Source organism: Petaurus breviceps, unplaced genomic scaffold (genome assembly GCF_028583685.1).
Source record: "Petaurus breviceps papuanus isolate PSGF00001 unplaced genomic scaffold, PetGlider_PUasm1.0 90822, whole genome shotgun sequence".
Taxonomy (NCBI): Eukaryota; Metazoa; Chordata; class Mammalia; order Diprotodontia; family Petauridae; genus Petaurus; species Petaurus breviceps.
Genome location: NW_027187351.1, coordinates 23,548,693 through 23,572,226, shown reverse-complemented (window position 1 = coordinate 23,572,226; position 23,534 = coordinate 23,548,693). Strand labels below are relative to the sequence as shown.

The 23,534-nt window shown below is 34.9% G+C and overlaps 1 protein-coding gene across 3 annotated transcripts in view; it reads right to left on the bottom strand.

The window, feature by feature from the left end:
• The window catches only part of ADGRB3 (adhesion G protein-coupled receptor B3), a 923,661-nt gene that overhangs the window by 352,503 nt on the left and 547,624 nt on the right, over window positions 1–23,534 (bottom strand). For all 3 annotated transcript variants that reach the window (XM_069070720.1, XM_069070722.1, XM_069070721.1), the window contains one exon: window positions 20,386–20,429. In XM_069070720.1, coding sequence (XP_068926821.1) covers window positions 20,386–20,429 — 44 coding nt within the window. The remainder of the gene's footprint in view (window positions 1–20,385; window positions 20,430–23,534) is intronic.

Genomic DNA, 23,534 nt, shown 5'->3' with positions numbered 1-23,534 from the left:
ATCGTCTATGTGGAGAGTCTGTTATATTTTATAATTGAGAACTATGCTGACATATTCATAGTGACCATCAGCACTGTAAATATTGCATTGGTACTATACCAGATTAAGTATATGAGGTTATATTTGAACTCAGTTCTTCCTGACCTCAGGCCCAGCACTCTACTGTGCCACCTCCTTGAGTGTAGGCACTATTTCTCTTTAATCTTTGTAACCTTAATGCCTAGCACAGTGCCTGGAACATAGTAAGTATTTAAATATGTTTTTGATTGATTAAAATGCTATAATAATAATAATAATAATAATGTAATTGAAAATGGTGGAAATTGAGATAACAGGGAGAATTAGCCTAAAAGGTTTTAAATAAATGCTTATGCTTTCCTGGAATAATAAACATATGCATATGTTTTCAGGAGTAGATTTTGATACTAAAACGTCATTAACACTTGTACTCACATCCTCTATAGTAGGAAGGGCCTGGGGACTCCTTTGGTGGGTATTGTATTACTCAGCTCAGAGCTGCCTAGACAGAACCCTGAGAAACCCTTGACATAAGCTGTGCAACTCAGCCCTTGAAAGTACTAGTCATAACATATAAGAAACAGTTTTATCACACAAATAACACAGAAAGGAGAACAAAGACCCACAAATAGCTTTCTGTGATCTATCCCTCTACCTCCCACATCTACTTTGTCTTCAAAGCAGCACTTCTGCATAGCATAGCCCACCAGACAAAAATAACTGGCATTCACATTTTGTTTTAGGCTTTGTAAAGCCCTTGATTTGATCATTTGATCCTATGACAACTGTGAGAGAAGTGCTACTGGTATTATTATCCCCAGTGTTACAGATGAAGACATTGAGGTTCAGAGAAGACAAATGACTTGTTCATGTCACAGCTAGTGACACAGTGAGTAAGTGCATCTGAGGGAGGATATGGACCTAGATCTTGCTGAATCTGAATGCCTTACTCCATTCACTCTACCATGCTGCCTTCCTTGTTCAAGCTGAAATCTTTTGTCTCCTCAAACTTGGGTCAGTGACAGAGGTTGCTTAAATGCTGCCTGCCTCTCATCTCCAAATGTCCTTCCCAGTCACGATGGGTCTCTGTTCTGGTTCAGTAATTTCTCTCAGGATTCCTCATTTTTAGAGTTCCAAGCAGTTGCTGAGCTTTCAAATTTCTCTCCCTCAGGATGCTTGTTTTTTTCCCCCTCCGTGGTCCTCTTCCCTTTTAATAATGATGATGATGATGACAGAATGAAAACAAGAACTAACATTTACATAAGGCTTTAAGGTTTGCAAAGCACTTGAATTATGTTATCAAATTTGACTGATCTTCAAAACAACTCTGTGAAGTAGGTGCCATTATTTTTCCCATTTGACAGATGAGGAAACTGAGGCAGAAAAAAGATAAATTACTTACCTAGGTTCACATAATTACTAAATATCTGAAGCAGTATTTGAACACAGATATTTTTTTTTCTGGTTTCAATTCCCATTCTCTTCTCACTACACTACCTAGTTGTTTCATAGTGCGTTACATTTTATCCTTTCTTTTTCTGAGTCCCAACCCAAAGTGTCTTTTTCCCAATACCTTTTCAATAGCTTACTGATATTTCTTTCACTCTGAAAACATTTCTTATTGTTGATAATGGGAAAGGTTCTACCTATCTATTCTGGAGACACAATGAAAATTTGAATAGATAGAATCTCCCCAGATCTTACGTGGATTATACTACTATTCTCCTGTTTCAAATTGTGTTTTCATTAATACTACATGATCTAAAAATCTTTCCCATCCTTGAGACATATATTAGCAATAAGTTTAATTTCTTCCTTCTATCATTCTCAATAAATGATTGCCCTAAGGATGATCTATGCTCTGATAATGGGAAATCAGTAAAATTTCACATGTTTTGATTCAAATGCAGTGCTATTGGAAGCTTTTCCTACTTCTGCTGTCTTTTTCTCAGCACCCCAGGGTAGGTCATCCATTCCCTTTTGCTTACTGCCTAATTTCAAAATGGTCTTATTAACATTTATCCCACAGATATCAAATTTATTCAAACTTCAGCACATTAGAGCTAGTTCAGAGAACAGCAACATTAACAAAGAGTTTGGGGAAGTGATTTAATTAATAAATAGTGTTTCCTTTGGCTAAGCAGTGACTAAAATAGGGATATGTTAATTATCTTTAAATATCATCAGTCTGTAAACACCAAAGTAGTAAAATAGTTGTCTATTGTGGTATTCAGTGGGCAGTGCTAAGGCTTAAAATAAGAAAAGGAAATAACAAATTGAACATGAAGAGAAAAAGATCCAATTGGTGGTTTATAGGACAGAAAAACAGAATGGTGAAATTTAGCTTGCCATTTAAAGATAACAATAGGCACAACAAAACCCAGTCCTAAACCCAAAGGAAAATCCTGGGAAAATCATCTGGCATATATTCTCAGCAATTTTATGCCTAGACCTTTGTAAAAATAGCATCACAGAAATTAGAAAATGAAGGAAATTTTCCAGTAGTTGAATGGCACTTGCCAGATTATGACTGTTGCCATAAATATGCACATTAATGTTTTAGCCAATCTAATTTTGAGAATTTCATCAAAGGTTCTCTTGAGATCATCCCAGGACCTGAAAACCAGATTTGAAGGGATAGAGAAATGTTGGAGGAACTCCCAGCTCTGTTGTTATTGATCTAAAGCACTTAGTTTAAGTAAGTACTTTGAAAATTGGCTTCAAGATTTCGTGGGGGAAGAGGGTAAGGAAAGAGAAGGAGAATGTGGAATTGGGAATCTTGAAGAAAGTTGTGGAGCCTCTGATTCACTGAGATAATAAACAGAACATGATGGTAAAGCAACTTATTGAGGATTTTCCTAGGACTTTTCAACCCCCTCCAGTTTTAATTTCTGATTTTATGTTACTGTACTTCGTGCCACTGGTATTTTTTAGATGTCAAAAGGATAGATATGGCCTAGCACATTTTGTAGATTTCCATATCAGAGAACATAAAGGAGAGACTCAGATGGAAGGTTTATGGTTGCATTGTTAGAAAAAATACTCAAACTAATTATCAAGTGATTAAGGGATCTTCTTAAAGTGCAGGTCTGATTATGTTATTCTCCCTATTCAATAAACTCCATTAAGTCCCTATTGCCTCTAGGATCAAATAGAAAACAACAACTTCTGTTTGGCTTTTAAAGTCCTTCATAACCTGGCCCCTTCCTACAGGTCTAGTCTTCTTATACTTTATTCTCCTTCACATACTCTAAGATCCAATGACACTATACTCCTTGCTATAACGTTAAAAATTATTGATATTTTTATTTTTATATTACAAGAAATTATAGACTACTTTCATGTTTAAGAGGTTTCTTATACAAAATAAAAGTCGTACAAAAATAAAACTAATAACATGGTAACCTCAGAGAAACATGTATTCAACATTCCATATCAGTAGCCCTCCAAAAATTGGCACCTTCCTGATTTAAGTAGCTCAGGAGCACAGAAACCACAGATAGTATCTTAGCTCAGAAAAACAACAATATCTAAATAGGTTCTATTTTTTAAAAATTTATAAATTCCAGTTCATTTAAAGACTGCTAGCTTATGACTGTAGATGACTAGAACCTTTTACTCTAGTTTTATTGAATGAAGATGGGCCTTCAATAAAAAAATCAATCCAGCTGAATTGATCTCTTTTTCTAAAATTGTAGACTTCTTACATATTGACATTTGAAAAAAATCCAGTCTTTCTTTTCTTTATTGTGCATACCACCTATATGTATTGCCATCTTTTCTCACAGCAACATATACAATGTATTGTCAGAATTAGAAGAAACCCCAGAAACCATGTCATCCAACCCCTATCTATATGAGAATCCCATTTGTTCTTGAGAGTTTCCACTTTTAGGTCATTAAGGGAGAAGGATGTCAATGACAGGAGCCTTCAAAAGCTTTCTTTCAGGAAGATAGGTAGAAGAACATGCAAAAATGTGAGATCCCAAAATCAGTCAACAAACAATATTTAATCACTCACTATAGAGAAATGAAAATCAAAACAACTCTGAGGTACCACATCTCACCAGTCATATTGACTAAGATGACAAAACTGGAAAATGCTGGATTTGAGACAATGTGGAAATGTGGAATGTGGAAAAATTGGAACACATGCATTGTTGGTAGAGTTGTGAATGGATCCAACCATTCTGGAGAGCAATTTGGAACTATGCCCAAAGGGCTATAAAAAAGTACATACCTTTTAACCCAGCAATACCTCTTCTAGGGCTGTATCCCAAAGAGGTCATACAAGTGGGAGGAGGACCTGTATGTACAAAAATATTTATAGCAGCTCTTTTTGTGGTAGCAAAGAATTGGAAATCAAGGGGATGACTATGAATTGGGGAATGACTAAACAAGCTGTGGTATATGAATGCAATGGAATACTACCATGATATAAGAAATGAGGAGCAGACAGACTTCATAATAACCTGGAGAGACGTATATAAACTGATGCTGAGTGAGGAGAGCAGAACCAGGAGAACTTTGTACGCAGTTACAGACACATCATATCTGTGACCACTAACTTTGATAGACTGGGCTCCTCTCAGCAATGCAACAACTCCAAAAGATTCATAATGGAAAGGGATATCCACATCCAAAGAAAGAACTTCAGAGTCTGAATGCAGATTGAAGCAAACTACTTGCTCTCCCTCTTTTTGTGTTTTGTTTTGTTTCGTTCCTTCTTTTTCATTCACTCCATTGGTTATAATTCTTCTTTACAACTTGACTAATGTTTAATGGGAAAGTATTTGTAGAACTTATATCAGATTACATGCTGCCATGGAGGGAGCAGGGGGAAGGAGAGAGAGGGAGAGAAAATTTGGAACTCAAGGGATTGTGGAACTGAATGTTGTAAACTATAAATAAATAGATGGATGGATGGATGGATGGATGGATGGATGGATGAATGAATGAATGAATGAATAAATAAATAAATAAACAAACAAATACATAAATAAATGAAATCACTCAGTATACATCAGGCACTGTGCTAAGTGGTAGATATGAAAAAGACAAAAACAAACAAACAAACAAACGATTTCTCTTTTCCCAGGGCTCACTTTCCATTGTGGGAGGAAACATGAAAATAACTAGGCACATTACTGTCTAATTAACACTGGCAAACTTGCTGTTTTTCACCTTACAACTTTGTGCCATTGCACCAGCTAGTCCCAATCCCTGGAACCTTGTGCCTTTTCACTTCTACCTATTAGCTTCCCTGGCTTCCTGCAAGCCTCACCTCAAATCCTGCTGCAAGATTGTTGTTGTAAACTTGAATTCTTATTACTATTTGTCATCTTTTTTTAATTATTATGTATTGTCATCTCACTATTAAGTATTGTGTATTTACTTATTAATATCATGCTAAGGGTGAAAACACTGCATGCAGCAGGCTTCCATCAGGACCCAGCTCCATTTCATATTCCAAGGCCATTTGACTACTGCTCACTGAAATGGAATACTCTTGAAAGAAAGGAAGGAAGGAAGGAAGGAAGGAAGGAAGGAAGGAAGGAAGGAAGAATGATGGTGTTAATCATTGAAAGGAGCTCCAAGTAAGTTCTAATTAATACATCCACAAATTCAAGCACCTCTAGAGGACCAGTGATTCTCCCCCAACTCCCACTGAAAATCATGGCTGAGAGGTAGAGAGTCGCAGACCCTCTGCACACAGTCCTACATGGAGTCTGCTGGAAAAGCATCCCCTTCTCTTCAGGGAAAATTCAGATCCACGATCCATACATGACTTCAGCAAACCAGCAAGATGAGCATGGGACCCCCTAGTAAGCGTCTGGTGGCACCATCTGGTGACTAAAGTGAACGTATCTCACTTATTGCTTGATTACAAATACTGCCAGTCTCTAGTACCCTCATTTTATGAATAACAGTTTTATAATACCTTATTACCCTTGCCCCTCAGAGTATATATGACATGTATAAAGTTGCTCCTTGGTCATTATCTGCTCAGCAAAATAAGGAAGATTAGCCCTTAAAATATTAAAGGAACTTCTTATATAATATTCTATTGATTTTGGTACAACCTCTACTGGTACTGAATGTAACCCATTTGTACCTTCTCATCCTTGAAGTTCCTATGTATTTCCTTCCTTTTAGTTAGTAAGGGAGACTCCTGTTAACTTGCTAGAAATATTGTATAAAGTTTATCAGCTTAAAAATTCATAGTCTTATACACTGTCAGTTCAGATCCTCTTTGGAAGACACATCTTCCCTAAAGTTATAAACCATACCCTCATATCCACACCAAAAAAAGAAACTAAAATAAATGTGTGTATACACACATATATGCACACACACACACACACACACACACACACACACATACAACTTTACCAAAATGAAACAGAAAGAATGAAAAAAGAAAGTATAAAACTGAATACAAGGAATTTCGGAAATTTTTTTTCCAGGTGGGCAGGGATATAGTGGTATTACACATGATTTAAACCTAATTTTTCCTACAGGGCAGACAAGTAGAAACAAAAGAAATGTCCATATACCATCCAAGGTTTGAATATACTTTCTCTGTTTTCTGTGGAAATAAAAACTTATATTACTATTTGCAGTCCTATTAAATTGACATATTTCTCTACAAACATAGCAAATATTACACCAGCAATCAATCTAAGCCAACACAAAATAGTCTGTTGTAGGTCAGTGTTATTCTCTGACTATTGTATGAACATTTTACTTCTGAAGAAAGAAGACAGACTTTTCTATGGCTTTATTTTAGAAGTCTGTAAAACTGCCAAACTTTGGGATACATTTGTAAGGAGGGGAAAGCTCTGAAAAGTTGAAGGGATGATCTTGGCATTTTTGCTTGTGTGAATTGAGATACAAGATTCAGAAAGCATGATTCAGTGTTTCATGATCATCTGAAAAATCATAGAAGGAAATGGGCTGTGGGTGTAAATGGATGACACCTTGCCATACTGGAAGCAAACTTGGAGGTAGAACGTAACATGGTTCTATCCTTAGTGTTGTTACATTATATTACAAAGCTCAGACTCCTTCTAATTGCAAAGAGGAAGTAGAATTTTATAGGTTAACTTCTCAATACTTTAATAGATCTATAAACTAAGTTTCCATCTATTAGTAGAGAATGTAATCTCTTATTTATATTCATAATCCTTATCTGTGCCTTTCTAAGATGCCTTTATAAAGGATCCACCCAATGCACTATGACTTCTTAATATTTCCTGGATATTAGTGCAACTTGTGATCTGTCTATCTCTTATTTCTCTTGCTACATAATGAGGTCACCTCCGAGACTGACCATATATATGTTTGAGGATGCCAGAAAGACTGTTACCATAGCAACCCAGCAGCAAGGCCCCACTCCTGAGAGAACCCAGCAGCTAAAACCCATACCCAGGGGAAGCCAATAGGAAAACCCCATTCCCCAGTAAAAGTCAGAAGGGAAGTCTATCCTCCAGTGAAAACAAGTCACTAAGCCCTGAAACCCAGTGAAAGGCAGCAGTAAGACATACAAATACCAAGTCACAAAAAAGAAAAAGTGAGCAAAAAACAAAAAAAGAACTTTACTACAGAAAGTGACTGTGGTGACAGAGAGGATCCAGGAATAAACCAGAACTGTGCAACATATGGCAAATGGGCTACTTGTGCCCCCCCAAAGGATTTACCGTGGCTCACCAAAAAGCTAAGTGTGCATTTTCCTGTTTGCCATATGACCTCCGGTAACCAACCATCATCAGTCTGTCTCTAGTCTAATCTATCTGTGGCCTGAATAAGTTTAGCCTACCCAAGTAGTACAGGTATGACACAAACTTAGAAGGGACAATAGTGTCAAGATAGCTACATGTAAAGCCTTAAAGAATGCTGTAATTTGGTTTCAGGCCCACAAAGAGTTCCTGAAAGGACTTAAAAGGGATTTTAAAAAACAAATTAGAAAAATAGAAGAAAAATTGGGAAAAGAAATGAGAGCAATGCATGAGAATCATGAAAAAAGTCAATAGCATGGGAAAAGATATACCAAAAATTACCAAGAAAAATAACTCCCTAAAAATTAGATTGGCCAAATGGAAAAGGAAGTACAAATGTTTACTGAAGAGAATAATTCCTTAGAAATTAGAATTGAGCAAATGGAAGTAAATGAGTCCACAAGATATCAAAATATGATAAAAAAAATTGAAAAAGTAAAAAAAAATAGAAGAAAATATGAAATTTCTCATTGGAAAAACAACTGACATAGAAAATAGATACAGGAGAGGTAATATAAGAATTATTGGATTACCTGAAAGTTATGATAAAAAAAGCTTGGGCAGTATCTTTCAAGAAATTATCAAAGAAAACTGCTCTGATATACTAGAACCTGTGGGCAAAAGAAATATTGAAAAAAATCACCAATCGTTGCCAGAAAGAGATAGCAAAATGAAAACTACCAGGAACATAATAGCTAAATTCTAGAACTCACAGATCAAGGAGAAAATATTGCAAGCAACCAAAAAGAAACAATTCACATATTGTGGAGTTACTGTCAGCACTACAGTAGAGGATTTGGCAGCTTCCACTTTAAAGAACCACAGGGCTAGGAATATGATGTACTAGAAGGCAAAGGAGTTAGGATTACAATCAAGAATCACCTACCTTGCAAAACTGAATAACTTTAATGGAAAAAAATGAATATTTAATGAAATAAAGGACTTTCAAGCATTCCTAATTGAGAGATGAGAGCTGAATAAAAAAAATTGACCTTCAAATATAAGACTCAAGGGAAACATCAAAAGGTAAAAAAGAAACAAGAAAGAGAAAACATGAAAAACTTCAACAAATTAAACTTTATATTTCTATATGGCAAGATATTTGTAACTCTTAAGAACTTTATTACTATAAGAGCAATTAGAAGGAGTATATGTAGACCAAGGGTATAGAAATAAGGTGACTTTGATGTGATGATACTGCGAGAAGAAAACCAATAATAACAGCAACAACAAAATAAAGGGGTGAAAAGAAAATTGCACTGGAAGAAGAAGGAGGGGGAGATTAAATAGGATAAATTATCCAACTCAAAAAAGGCATGAAAGAGCTATTATAATGGAGGGGAAGAAAGTGGGGTGACAGGCAAAACAAAAACCTTGCTCTCATCAAATTTGGCTCAAAGAAGGAACAACATACATACTCAGTTTGATACAGTTTGATATAATTTTATTACATTATTTTATATAATTTATATTATTTTATATAAAAATATTACATATTTTATTATAATTATTTCAGTTTGATATAATGAAGCAAAAAAATGATGGGGAAAATAGGGGGCTGATAAAAGGGAAGGTATATTGGGGAATGAGGTGATCAGAAGGAAAACATTTGTGAGGAGGGGAAAAGTGTGAGGGGAAAAGATCAAGAGGATAAACATGGAGTTAGTTATTGCAGTGATTAATGTAAATATGATGAACTCACCCATAAAACAGAATGGATGAAAAACCAGAATTCTACAATTTGTTGTTTATAAAAAACACATTTGAAAAAGGGAGATTACATGGGGAGGATACACAGAAAGAGGGAGGATAAAAGTAAGGGAATGGAGAAGAATGTATTATACTTCAGCTGAAGCAAAGAAAGCAGGGGTAGCAATCATGATCTCAGATACAGCAAAAGGAAAAAGAGATCTATTTAAAAGAGATAAGGAAGGAAACTATATATTGCTGAAAGGTACCATAGACAATGAAGTCAAATCTATACTAAACATACATGTACCAAGTGGTATAGCATCTAAATTTTTGAAGGAGAAGTTGAATGAGCTACAGGAAAAAATAGATCATAAAACTATACTAGTAGTGGACCTCAACTTTCCCCTCTCAAAATTAGATAAATATAACAAAAAAAAAAACAATAAAGAAGTTGAGGAGGTAAATAAAATTCTGGAAAATTTAGATATGGTAGACCTCTGGGAAAAACTGACTGGGCATAGAAAGGAATAAAACTTTTTCTCAGCAGTACATGGCACCTACACAAAAATTTCCATGTATTGGGATATAAATACCTCACAATCAAATGCAGAAAAGCAGAATTAGTAAAAGAATACTTCCCAGATCATAAGGCAATAAAATTTACATCCAATAATGGACAGTGGAAAGACAGCTTATAATTAATTAGAAATTAAATAATTTAGCCCCCAAAAATTATAAGTGTGTTAAAGAACAAATCATAGAAATATTCAATAATGTCATTAAAGAAAATGACAAGAATGAGACAACATACCAAAATTTACAGAATGCATCCAAAATGATACTCAGGGCAAATTTATATCTCTAATTGCTTATATCAATAAAATACCCCCACAAAAAACAGATTAATGAATTGGGCATGTAACTAAAAGAAAACTAGAAAAAGAACAAATTGAAAATCTCCAATTAAACACCAAATTAGAAATCCCCAAAATCACAGGAGAAATTAATAAAATTGAAAGTAAAAAAATTATGAACTAACAATTAAAACTAGAAGCTGTTTTCTTATGGGAAAACAATAAAATAGATAAATCATTGATTAATTTGATTTAAAAAAGAGAAAAAAGAAAAACGAATTACTAGTATAAAAATGAAAGGGGTGAATTCACCACCAATGATGGGGAACTTAAGGCAATTATTACGAGCTATTTTGCCCAGTTATATGCCAATAAATTTGACAATCTAAATGAAATGGATAGATATCTAAAAAAATTGTAAAAATTACCCAGATTGACAGAAGAAGAAATAAATAATCCATCTCAGAAAAATAAACTGAACATCAATGAACTAAGAAAAAAAAATCCCAGGACCAGAGGAATTCACAAGTGAATTCTACCAAACATTTAAAGAAAAATTAAGCCCAATACTATATAAACTATTTGAAAAAAAAATAGGCTAAGGACTCCTACCAAATTCTTTTTACTACACAAATAAGTTGTTGATACCTAAACCAAGAAGAACCAAAACAGAGAAAGAAAGTTATAGAACTATTTCCCTAATAAATATTGATGCAAAATTTTAAATAAAGCATTAGCAAAGAGATTACAGCAATATATCACAAGGATCATACACTATGATCAAATGGAATTTATACCAAGAATGCAGTTAGTTTATTATTAGTAAAACTATCAGCATAATTAACCATATCAGTAACAAAATAGAAGTCATATGATTTACTCAATAGATGTAGAAAAAGCTTATGAAAAAATACAGCACCCATTCCTAGTAATATTTACCTAAAACCACCAACAAACATTATCTGTGGTGGGGATGCCTTCCCAGTACAAATAGGGGTGAAGCAAGGATACCCATTATAACCTTTATTGTTTAAATATTGTATTAGAAATATTAGCTATAGCAATGAGAAGAAAAAGAAATTAAAGGAATTAGAATAAGCAATGAGAAAGCAAAACTATCACTCGTTGCATATGCCATGATGTTATACTTAAAAAAGTCCTAGAGAATTGTCCAATAACCTACTTGAAATTATTAACAACTTTATAGCAAAAGTTATAAGACAAAAAGTTATAAAGAAAGAAAGCAAAGAAGCAAAGTTATAGGACACAAAATAAACCCACATAAACCATTAGCATTTCTATATGTTAACCAAGAAAGTCCAGCAGCAAGAGATGGAAAGAGAAATTTGAGTTAAAATAACTATAGACAATAGAAAATATGTGGAAGTCCACCTGCCAACACAAACCCAGTACATATGAACACAACTATAAAACACTTTTCACACAAATAAAATCAGATCTAAACAATTGGAGAAATACTAAATGCTCTTGGGTAGGCCGTGTCAATATAATAAAAATTACAATTCTACCTAAATTAATCTATTTATTCAGTGCCATACAAATCAAACTATCAAAAATTATCTTATAGAGCTAGAAAAAATATTTACAAAATTCATCTGGAAGAACAAAAAGACAAAGATATTAAGGGAATTAATTAGAAAAAAATACAAAAGAATGTGGGCTAGCCATACCAAATCTCAAACTATTATCAACAGTCTGATAGTGGCTAGAAACAGAGTGGTAGATCAGTGGAATAGATTAGGTAGATATTACCTTATAGCAAATAACCATAACACTCTAGTATATGATAAACTCAAAGATCTACACTTTTAGAACAAAAACTCATTTTTGACAAAAACTTCTGGGAAAACTGAAAATAGTATGGGAGAAATAAGGTGTAGATCAACATCTCCCACCATATACCAAAAGAAGATCTGGGTACATGATTTACACATAAAAGGTGTTACCATAAGCATATTAAGATGGCATGGAATAGTTTATCTGTCAGATTTATGGAAAGAAAAGAATTTAGAACCCAAGAAGACATAAATAACATTACAAATGTAAAATAGATAATTTTGATTATATAAATGAAAATGTTTTGCACAAAGAAAACCAATGCAAGTAAAATGATAAGGAAAGCAGAAAGCTAAGAGGGAAATTTGCAACAAGTGTCTTCGATAAAAGCCTCATTTTGTAAATATATAGAGAACTGAGTCAAATTTATAAAATTGCAAATCATTCCCCAGTTGATAAATGGTCAAAGGATACAAACAGGTAGTTTTCAGAGAAAAAAGTAAAAACTATGGTCATATGAAAAAAAAATTATCTAAATCACTATTGATTAGAGAAATGCAAATGAAAACAACTGTTAGGTACCACCTCACAAATATCAAATTGGATAATATGACAACAAATGAAAATGTTGAACATTGGAAGGAATGTAAGATAATGGGGGCACTAATGCATTGTTTGTGGGGTTGTGAACTGATCCAACCATTCTGGAGAGGAATTTGGAGATATGCCCAAAAGGACTATAAAAACTATAAAAGCCCTTTGATACACCAATACCACTGCTAGTTCTATATGCCAGAGACATAAAAAAATGGAAAATAACCTATTTGTAAAAAAATAAAATTATAGCAACTCTTTTTTGTGGTGGCTAAGAACTGGAAATTGAAGGGATACCCATCAATTGAGGAATGATTAAACAAGCTTTGGTATATGATTGTAATGGAATATTATTGTGCTATAAGAAATGACAAGCAGGATGATTTCAGAAAAACTTGGACTTAATGAATTTCTTCATATGAAGTGAAAAAACTAGGAGAAGTTTGCATAAAATAACAGCAATATTGTGTGATGAAGAACTATAAATGACTTGGCTATTCCCAGCAATGCAATGATCCAAGATGATCCCAAGAGACTAATGATGAAGCATACTATCTGCCTCCAATGAAAGAACTAATATTGTTTGAATATAGACAGAAGCATACTATTTTCACTTTTTCATTTTTTTCTTTTAAGTCTTCTTATAATAACTAGCATGGAAATAGTTTAAATAATTGCACATGTATTTCCTTTATCTGCTTATTGTCTTGAGGGGGGAGAGCAGGGAAGGAGAGATAGAATTTGAAATTCAAAACATTAAATAAAAAATGTTAAAAAAAAAAAAAGGGCCACATTCAATACTGCATTTGGAGAGAAAATTAAAAAAAAACTTTTAAATCTTTTGACATTTCTTATAACATTAAAGAAAATCTAGAAATGAGGGAAAATCTAGTAAAGTCATATTATAGAAACTACTGGAAAATTATTTTTCTATCTATCTTAAGATTTTATCTGATTGTTTCAGAGCAATTTAATCTTTAATTTTTGATAAATCTTTAGATTTTATCTGGAAGATTTAATCACATAGTAAAGTTAATTTAGAAGGCTATATTTTCTGATTTTTGCTATAGAACTTAAAGAATCTATCCAAACAAGCTATTACAATGTACTTAGCCAGTAATACATATGCAATTTGTTTTATAACTACCTTAATCTGTAAAATATAAATAAAAACTCTATTCATACATCAAAGACATCTAAAAAATAAATCTCTAGGATCTCATTATTTTAATCCTTTAAGAACAGGTAATATGGGGCAGCTAGGTGGCTCAGTGAATAGAGCAATAGAGCACTGGCCCTGAAGTCAGAAGGACTTAAAATTTGGCCTCAGTCATTGACACACTTACTAGCTGTGTGACCTTGAGCAAGTCACTTAACCCCAATTACCCTGAATTCTTTCCTCCAAAAAGAAAAAAAAAGAACAAGTAATAGAGAAGTAGCCTTTCCTCTTCTGGAAAGGTCACATGAGATGTAGAAGCATCAGATACATGGTCCAAGTCTTGTATTACTACCCTTGAGACTTGGACCTGTTGCTTCTAACTCTCATTATGTGACTGACCAACCCACATCCTTTCCCAGTCATAAACATCCTTGATATATTTTCCACTACTTTTCCTGAAGTCACTGGTGTTAACAAGCTGTAGTCTATTTATGCCAGTCAATTAATCAACAAGTCAGACAATGGGCTAAATGTGAAAAATAAAAAGACAAAAATGTAACAGTTCCTGCCCTCAAGGAACTTACATTCAAATGGGTGAGACAACATGTGCATACATAAGTGCAAATATAAAATATACAATAAGAATATAAAGTAGTTTTTGGAGGAAGTGTTTGAGCAACTGGGGAATGAGAGTGGAATCAGGAACATCTTTATGAATAAGGTAGTGCTTTAGATGAGTCTTGAAGGAAAACAGGAATCCTAAGAAGTAGAGGTAGGAAGGGCTGCAAGCAAAAAGGATAAAACAGGAAGTGGAGAGTTGTGCTGAAGGCACACCAAGTTCTTCATTCCCCACCAGGCTGAAATCTGGACTCCACCATCATGCCCGCATCACTCAGACCTTCCTTTCTTTCCCTCTTTTTTTTTACTCCCTTTTATATGTTTTTTTTGCCCATTCAAATGTAAGCTCTTTGAGAGCAGGGGCTGTTTTTTTTTCTTTTTCTGCTTATGTTTTTACTCCCAACACTTTGCACAGAATCTGCCACATAAGGAGTGCTTAAGAAATACTTGTTGATTGACTTGACTGACTGACTGACAGGATTTAGGGTATTGTGCCAAATACTAGATACTCTCAATGTCACCTCTATAGTTAAAAATCAAACAATTGTGTCCCTTCCCTGGAACAAATTTTGAAATGCTGTGTGATGTAGTAGAAACATTAGAGGGATAGGAGGGCAGAAAGTCATGCTGTAGTCTCTAGTCTCTGATATTAATTAGCTGGGTGGCCACAGGCATTTCATTCGCCTGGCATTTATAATATCTTCATGTGTAATATGAGAGTATTAGCCTTGATGATCACTAAAGTCCCTTTCTGCCTATAATTTATGAAATCAAATCTATGATCTTTGCAGACCTCAGTTTCCTCATCTGTAACCTGAGGAGGTTGGACTAAATGAATTCTGAGATCTATTTTACTATTAGCATTTCTATGAAAGGGCGAGAAATTTATATGATCCATATATCTTCTGACTGCAACAATGTTAGGTAAATATTTTAGAAGACTAGCCCTTCTGTTGTATATTAACTCTTTAGAGGAGACAATTCCAAAATAATCATTAATAACATTCTCCTCATGGGTGGAGATTGATTTCTTCTTTTTTTTTTTGAGATTGATTTCTTAATTCTTTGAGAGCATGAACGGTAGAGTGAATGAGAGCTTTATGGAAAGAGACCTTGGTCTTCAGGCATTCAGTGTCTTGAGAAGAGACATGTGGTTCAAGACTCTCTTCAGGGAGAAGTCTCTGGTGGGAGAAAAAGACTCAAGGAAAACAGCTAACATAGTAAGTGCGAGCTCTTCTATATGCCAGCATACATTTGAAAGTCAAAGAACCCATCACAAATCTTACCTTTGCTACTGTGTATCTACATAAAATGAAGCAGGTGATTGCATCTCAATGAATCTTAGTTTCCTATTTTGTGTGGCACAGGAGAAAGAATATAGACTTTAGAGTGACAGGGCCAGGATTCAAATACCAGTTCTGGTATATACTACCGTTGTGGTGGGAGTAGGAGAGAACTGAATTAATAAATGAGTATGAAGCCCCTACTATGTTCCAGGTACTTTCATGGATGTCAAAGAGACAAAGATAAATCCTCCAAAATACATATTTTGCACGTTAGCAGTGAAATTGAAAAATTTAAATTATGTATCTCCCTCAGCACCTAGTCCAGTAATGTACACATAGTCAATATCTAAAAAAGTTTATTCAGTGAATGAATAAGTTAGTAAATTAATAAAAGCATACTATTGTCCATGGTCCTAATGCAACTCAAGTTCATTAGCTCTTGAGTATAACAAGAAAACCAACCATCTCCAAAGCACACATGTTGCTACTTAGTATTGTTTATCTGGGCTGTTGTATGGGTAAGACCTAGTTGTCTACATGAACCAGATAGGGAACTTTATCTGTGTTTTTATCCACACTAGCTCTAATAAAAAAGATAAGCATATTTTTTAAAATTAAATTGTATTGTATTTTAATTCTTTTTAAAAAATATATATTTTATGCAATATTTGAGGGGGTATTGTGGATAGATTTCTATATTTGAATTCAGAAAGTCATGCTTTTGGTTTTTTTGCTTTTTGGAGGGGGAAGGTAGGACAATTGGAGTTGTGACTTGCCCAAGGTCACATGGCTAGTTTTGCATTAAGTGTCTGAAGCCAGATTTGAACTCAGCTCCTCCTGAGTCCAGGGTTGGTGCTCTATTCACTGAGCCACCTAGCTGCCCCATTTTATTTTATTTTCGAAGATCCATCTTCTCTCTGTTCCATTCTCACTCTTAAGAAAGCAAGGAAAAGAAAACCTGTGTTATAATCATTTGTAGTCATTTAAAACAAATTCTCATATTGGGTATGTTCTCTCTCAAAATCTATCAATGTGTATATTGTATCAGAAGGTGGGTGTCAGGGGTCAACATGAGTACTGTGGAATTACAGTTGGTCAGTGTGGTGATCTGAGCTGCTAAGTAGCATTGTAGATAGAATGCTGGGCATGGAGCCAGGGAGACTCATCTTCCTGAGTTCAGATCTGGCCTCAGACACTTGCTAATTGTGTGACCTCAGACAAGTCACTTATCCCTGTTTGCCTCAATTTCTTCAGCTGTAAAATGAGCTAGAGAAGGAAATGACAAATCAGTCTAATACCTTTGCCAAGAAAACCCAAGATGGGGTCACAAGAAGTCAGACAACTTAATATGACTAACAGTAACAATGTATTGATCAGAGATCCTAAGTCTTTCTAAGTTTTTGTCTTACCAATATTTTATTACCATATAAATTATTCTTCTGGTTCCATGCATTTTACTCTGTATCAGTTCATACAAGGTTTCCCATATTTCTCTGAAACTATCTCCTTCATCATTTCTTATAGCACAATAATATTCTATCACATACATACTCTAACTTATTCAGACATTCCCCAAATTAAAAACGTATCTTCAGTTTCCAATTCTTCACCTCTAAAAAAGAGCTACTATTAAAAAGCTTCTGCAGAAACAAGTCCTTTTCCTCTTTCTTTGATTTCTTTGGGGATAGAAACATGGGCATATCTGAGGGCTTTTGAGTTCTGGATTTATTAACTGAACTTGTGGTACTATTCTTTAGAAGTATTTTGTCTTAGGAGGAATTCTGATGACTTAGTTCATTGTTTGGAGTTCTGTGTTTCCTTTTACTGGAACAGTTGGAAATTCCTAAAGAATGATATCTCTTTCTGAAATTGTTCTCTTCTAGGGCACATTAAAGGAGCTGGATAGACATAGCCTATGGAAAGCATGTAGAAAGCACAGGCAAAAGAGGAGAAGGGAAAGAGGGAAGTAGGAGCTGAAATGAGGCACGCTGATATGGTAGACGTAGTTCGAATTTGGTAGATCTCTGAATCTGGGAAGCTGAACTGCCTCAGGGGTCAGGAAAGTAAGAGTCGGGCTAGAATGGACCAGGATGTTTAGAACATAGTAAAAGGTGAGAAGCAGCAGGGTATAATGGATAGAGAGCTGTCCTTGGAGTCAGGAATATGTGGCTTCAAATTTCACCTCTGCCACATATTGGCTGAGTGACTGTGGATAATCCACTTAACCTTTCAGTTCTCTAGACAACTTTGTAAGACTAAATATTGCACATTAGTTTCTGTTCTGCATTGGTAAATGGAGTGCCCTCACCAGGGATATCCCTATACTGATGAAATCACAGGTCCAGATGGAAGGAGGCATGAAGAACGAGAGGCAAGCAGTTTAGCCCTGGGGTCAGAGGCAAAAGTCTCTGAGAAACTGGACTGATTATTATTTAGATGACTACTGGAGATTGGTTGTCTTGGCATGAAAGTTGTATCCTGGATGTTTATCTAATAAATAACATTCTAAGGAACTATATTATAAGCTACCAGTAGAGAAAATGGATTGTAGAGAAAAAGTGTGGAGAAAGAGAGATAGAATCTGCAATCATACCACATATAATTTCAGATCTGGAACAACAGAACATGTAACATAAGCACTATATATTAAAACAAAAAAGACATAGTAGATATCTGAGAACAAAGTGGAAGCCTCGAATTGGTAGTTCAAAGAGGCAAGCATTCCTTCTGGCCTTGAGATTGATTTGGTGCTCTTGTTATTTTTAAGCTAGAAGAAGGGGACTTGAATCATGCCTAGGAGTTCTTAAAAGGATATTCAGTCTTCCAGAGATAGGAACTCAAGAGAAAGGATTTGGGATTGCAAGAACTGAAAGGCAACAGCAGAGATGAGGTAACAATCCCAAACCCCAATCCAAGATTTAAGAAGTAAAACCAGAAAGAGAGATTAAAAGAAGAAACAAACAAACAAAAAAGGGGCTGAGTAGTATCTGTATCACTTCTCTGATCTGAAAGGAAAAAAAGGAAAGATCATAGAGGTCCATCAGGTTCCTTCTGGCATCTCAAAGTATAAGACTCATGATGAGGTCACTTGTAGCTATCATTTTAAGGATTCAGGGAAGTTTAATAAAGGGGGTGAGGGGAGTTTCTTTTTCAAATTTCCTATCCCCAGATCTGTCCTGTAATAGACACTACAATATACTCTACTTGCTTTTTTAAAAATCTAAACAATTTCTGTATCATGATTTTGCCTCAAACATAGAGCCTAGAGGTAAATGAAAATTTAAGTTGGAGCAGAAAGCTATACCTCAGTCTGACTGTTAGGAATTTTTCCAACTGAAAGCTCTAAACTACTGAGATTGCATTAATAACTTTTCTTCTGAAGTAAGCTCCAGAAAATAGAATAAAGGGGGTAAGTGAACTTGATGGACATTATATTGCCCCTCAGCTAAAAAAAGTAAGCTATTTAACAGTGTCGCTGATTAAATTTCAAGAGAGAAAGGGTATAGAGAGAAGTTGGTGACCAAAGAAAAGACCATGTTCTCACCTACTTCCTAGGGAAGAGATAGGAAAAGCCAGAGAAAGATCCAGTTATCTCCCATATAACAGGGGAAATGCAATGGAAAGGATAAAATTGGGGTGGGCCATCTCTACCCTTTACAGTGATATCCATCTATGTTATAAAAACAGCTATGTGGGGCGGCTAGGTGGTGCAGTGAATAAGAGCCCCGGCCCCGGAGTTGGGAAGACCCGGGATCAGTTCTGGCCTCAGATACTTAACATCCACACAAAATAACTGGCCAAGTAGCCTGGTCAAGTTACTTAAACCCAATTGCTTTAAAAACAACAACAACTACTACTACTACTGAACTTAGCAGACACCAGGAAAGCAAATTGACATAATATTATTTTTAAGGTAAGAGTTTGATTAAATAAATAAAGAAGTAACAAACAAATGAATAATTCAACTCATGGAGCATCTATTCAGATCTCATATTACCAGTAGGGTAATGGAGAATTGACCACATGTATTCTAGTTACAGATCTAAATAAAAACTGTTATTCATTCCAACAAATTTTTTACCTATCCAAATGTAAAAAAAAAACTACCACAAAGCTATGAAAAATGTTACCCAATTGTTTAAATTAAATAAAAACTCTGTAGTTAAATAAATACAGCATGGGTTTGAATAACGGCGTGCACATAATGGCTAAGCAATCACATAGGCATTTTAATCTTTAAAAATATGCCTGAGTTACTAATTTAGCAAATTGAGACAATAGGCCAACCCCTCCATTTCTAAACTATCAAAGATTAAAAAAAATATTCCCTTGAAATCTGCACAGGAACATGACTTTCACATTTGGTAAGGCAGTTCTATCCTGGGATAGATATATCCTGGTAGCATCCAATACAAACATATTTATCATGCTGCCTACAGATTTAACAAGGGGAATATTTTCTCTTTTGGTGTAACACACATCCCACTGACTTGAAAACATTGCTGTTGACTAGCAGGCTGCTCAGATAATTTAGTGTGCTTTTGAATATATTTAGCCCAAAGTAAGGTAAGAAAACATCTGTTACTTACGTTTTTGAGTCATCCCACAGAACACAATAAGGATTCAAAGTACCCTAAAATAAAGAGAAGAAAAAAAAAACAAATAGAACTTGAGTAAATAAAAATTTAGGAATAAGGTTTTATAGGAAATGCAAACAAAATTGGATATGATACTGCTTGAAAAATCCCCCTCCTTTTTAAATGATTTATTCGCTATTTTATTTCCTGGAAATAATTTTTTATTTTTAAGTTTGACTAAATACTCCTATATCATTTCAATCATAATAATAGATTAATTGCTTATAAACTTAGGTTTTTTGACTGGCCTCAAAGTTAGGAAGGTCTAGGTTTGAGTCTTGCCTGTAATAATATGTACTCTCCATCTGACCATGAGAGAGTAAATTAATTTCTTAACGTCCAAGGCAACTATCTAAGACTCTAGGCTGCTGATCTGTATCCATGGAAGGAGTTTCCTTAGAAGGAGCTCCCTATACTAAAATAAATAAATATTTTAAATATCTTGGTTATGGAACAAAAATAATTTTTAAAAATTAAGATCATTAGAAAATAAGTTCTGCAAAGTGGAAAATTCTGGTAAACTGTCACCTATTATGTTTTAAATTTTGAAATATACCCAATTAATCTTTCTTCAGTCCAAAAATATTGTTGCATAATTGCATCCAAGAAGGCAAACAACTTTCCCTATAATTAAATTATAATTAAGTATTCTAAAATCTGATATATCATAATTTAGATGAGGGAACAATAATAGTAAGCCTTAAAATAGATTCAACCTGTTTTGTGGTGTGTGTGTGTGTGTGTGTGTGTGTGTGTGTGTACATGGACATGTTTAAATTACTTGGGTGAATAGAACAGAGTTTGGCTCAGAAACAGATAGCACATTAAGAATTTCATAGTATGCTAAATCAGATGAACTCTCCTTCTTCCACCACATTTAATACTTTCTTCCTATCCAAGTCATCAAAGGACATCTTTTAAATGCCTTTATAACCCAAAAGTAAATAAGTACTGAATTTCTATTCAATTATAGCAGAATGGATTATAACTGAGTTCAGAAATAACTTTTTATATCCCATCTCATATATTTACTAACTGTATAATGCTAAATAATTCATTTAGACTTTCTCTGCCCCATTTTCCTTGTATGTAAATGGAATCGGTCTCCACAGCCTCTAAAATTCCTTCCAGCTTCAGTCATTGAAGTTGTGTCCAACTCTTTGCGATCCCATTTGGGTTTTTTTTTTTTTTGGCAAAGATACTGGAGAGATTTGCCATTTCCTTCTCCAGCTCATTTTACTGATAAGGAAACTGAGATAAACAGAGTTAAGTGACTTGCCCAGGTTCACACAGCTAGTAAGTGTCTGAAGGCTAGATTTAAACTCAGGAAGAAGAGACTTCCTGACTCTAGGCCCAGCACTCTACCCACTGAGTCACCTAACTGCCATAAATCTTTGATACTATGGAATACTTATTGACAACCTTCTGTTCTGCTAAGCCTTATGAAGGATCCCAAAGCAGAAAGGTCACCATAGAATTATAGAGCTGAAAGGAACCTTTGAGATCATGTGGTCTATTCTCCTTATTTTTAACTGATCAAGAAGCTATGGCCCTGACAGGTTAAATGATTTGCCAGAAGCCGTATAAGCATCATACTACCAAAGTATAAAGCATGGTCCCTTTCTACAGAGCTTAGATGTTTATTAGAGAGAGAGGCTATGAACAAATTCAATACGATATATATATATATATATATATATATATATATATATTTACTAAGTGCCAACTTCACAAAAGGCCTTGTCTTGGATTCTACAAAGATGAAATCAAAATGTCTGAAAAATTGGGGCGGCCAGGTAGCACAGCGAGTAAGAGCACCGGCTCCAGTGTTGAGAAGACCTGGAGATCGAATCCTGGGCTCAGACACTTAGCACCCACCCAGAAACACCTGGCCGTGTAACCTTGAGCAAGTTACTTAACCCCAATTGCTTAGGGGCGGCCAGGTGGCTCAGCGAGTAAGAGCACCGGCTCCAATGTCGGGATGACCTGGATCAAATCCGGGCTCAGATGCTCAGCACCACACCCAGAAATAACTGGCCGTGTAACCTTGAGCAAGTTACTTAACCCCAATTGCTTTAAAAAAAAAATGTCTGAAAAATTGTTACACTCTTACTATGTGGAAGAGATTATATCAAGGTTTTGTTGTCTGACTCTTTGTGACCCTGTGGACCCCTGTCCATGGGATTTTCTTTTCAAAGGTACTAGAGTGCCATTTTCTTTTACAGTAGATCATCAATCCATAGACAAACAGAGGTTAAGTGACTTGCTAGTCACACAGCTAGGAAATTTTTGGAGGCTGGATTTGAATTCAGGTCTTCTTGACTCCAAGTCCAGCAAGTTATTCACTGTGCCACCTAGCTTGCCTTCTCAACAACCTAATAAAGGCAATCTAATAAATAGATACCTAGAAAAAGTATAGATAAAGAAGTAGAATGTAATTCACTTAAGGGCAAAAACAATCTCACTTTAGTATTTGTAATCCTAATGCAAAGGACAGGGCCTACCAAATAGTTAATACTTAAGAAATGGAATTGATTAAAAATTTAAGTGCAGAGGACATGTTTAGACAAAGTGCTACAAGAAATCTGATAAGAAAGTGGTCATTTTCCCTGTAAGACAGAAGGATAGAGTAGGTAGAATATGAGTTGAACCTTGAAGGAAAGGAGGAATTATAAAATATAAAGGTAGGGGTAGAATCCAAGAAGGAATACATTCTAGGCATGAAGGCAGTAGGGTGAAAGGCACAAATATGTAAGAAGGGTAATATGTTATATGAGAATGGGGGAATAGGATTAATACAGTTTTAATGTAACATTAAGTAGGTAAACCTGAATAAGGTGAGATAAGGCTGAATAAGGCTGAAGTAAGATCATGGAAGTCCTTTAATGCCAGGTCAGGAGTTATGTTTTATTTGGTAGTACATGGAGTCTCACTGAAGGCTTTTGTACCAAAGAACAACGGTAACAGAGTGGTACAATAAGAATTACTCAAACAATTATATGAACGATAAATTGGACATAAAATAGACTGGACAGAGGGATAACTGTTTGATGATCATTGGAGAGAGAGAGAGAGAGAGAGAGAGAGAGAGAGAGAGAGAG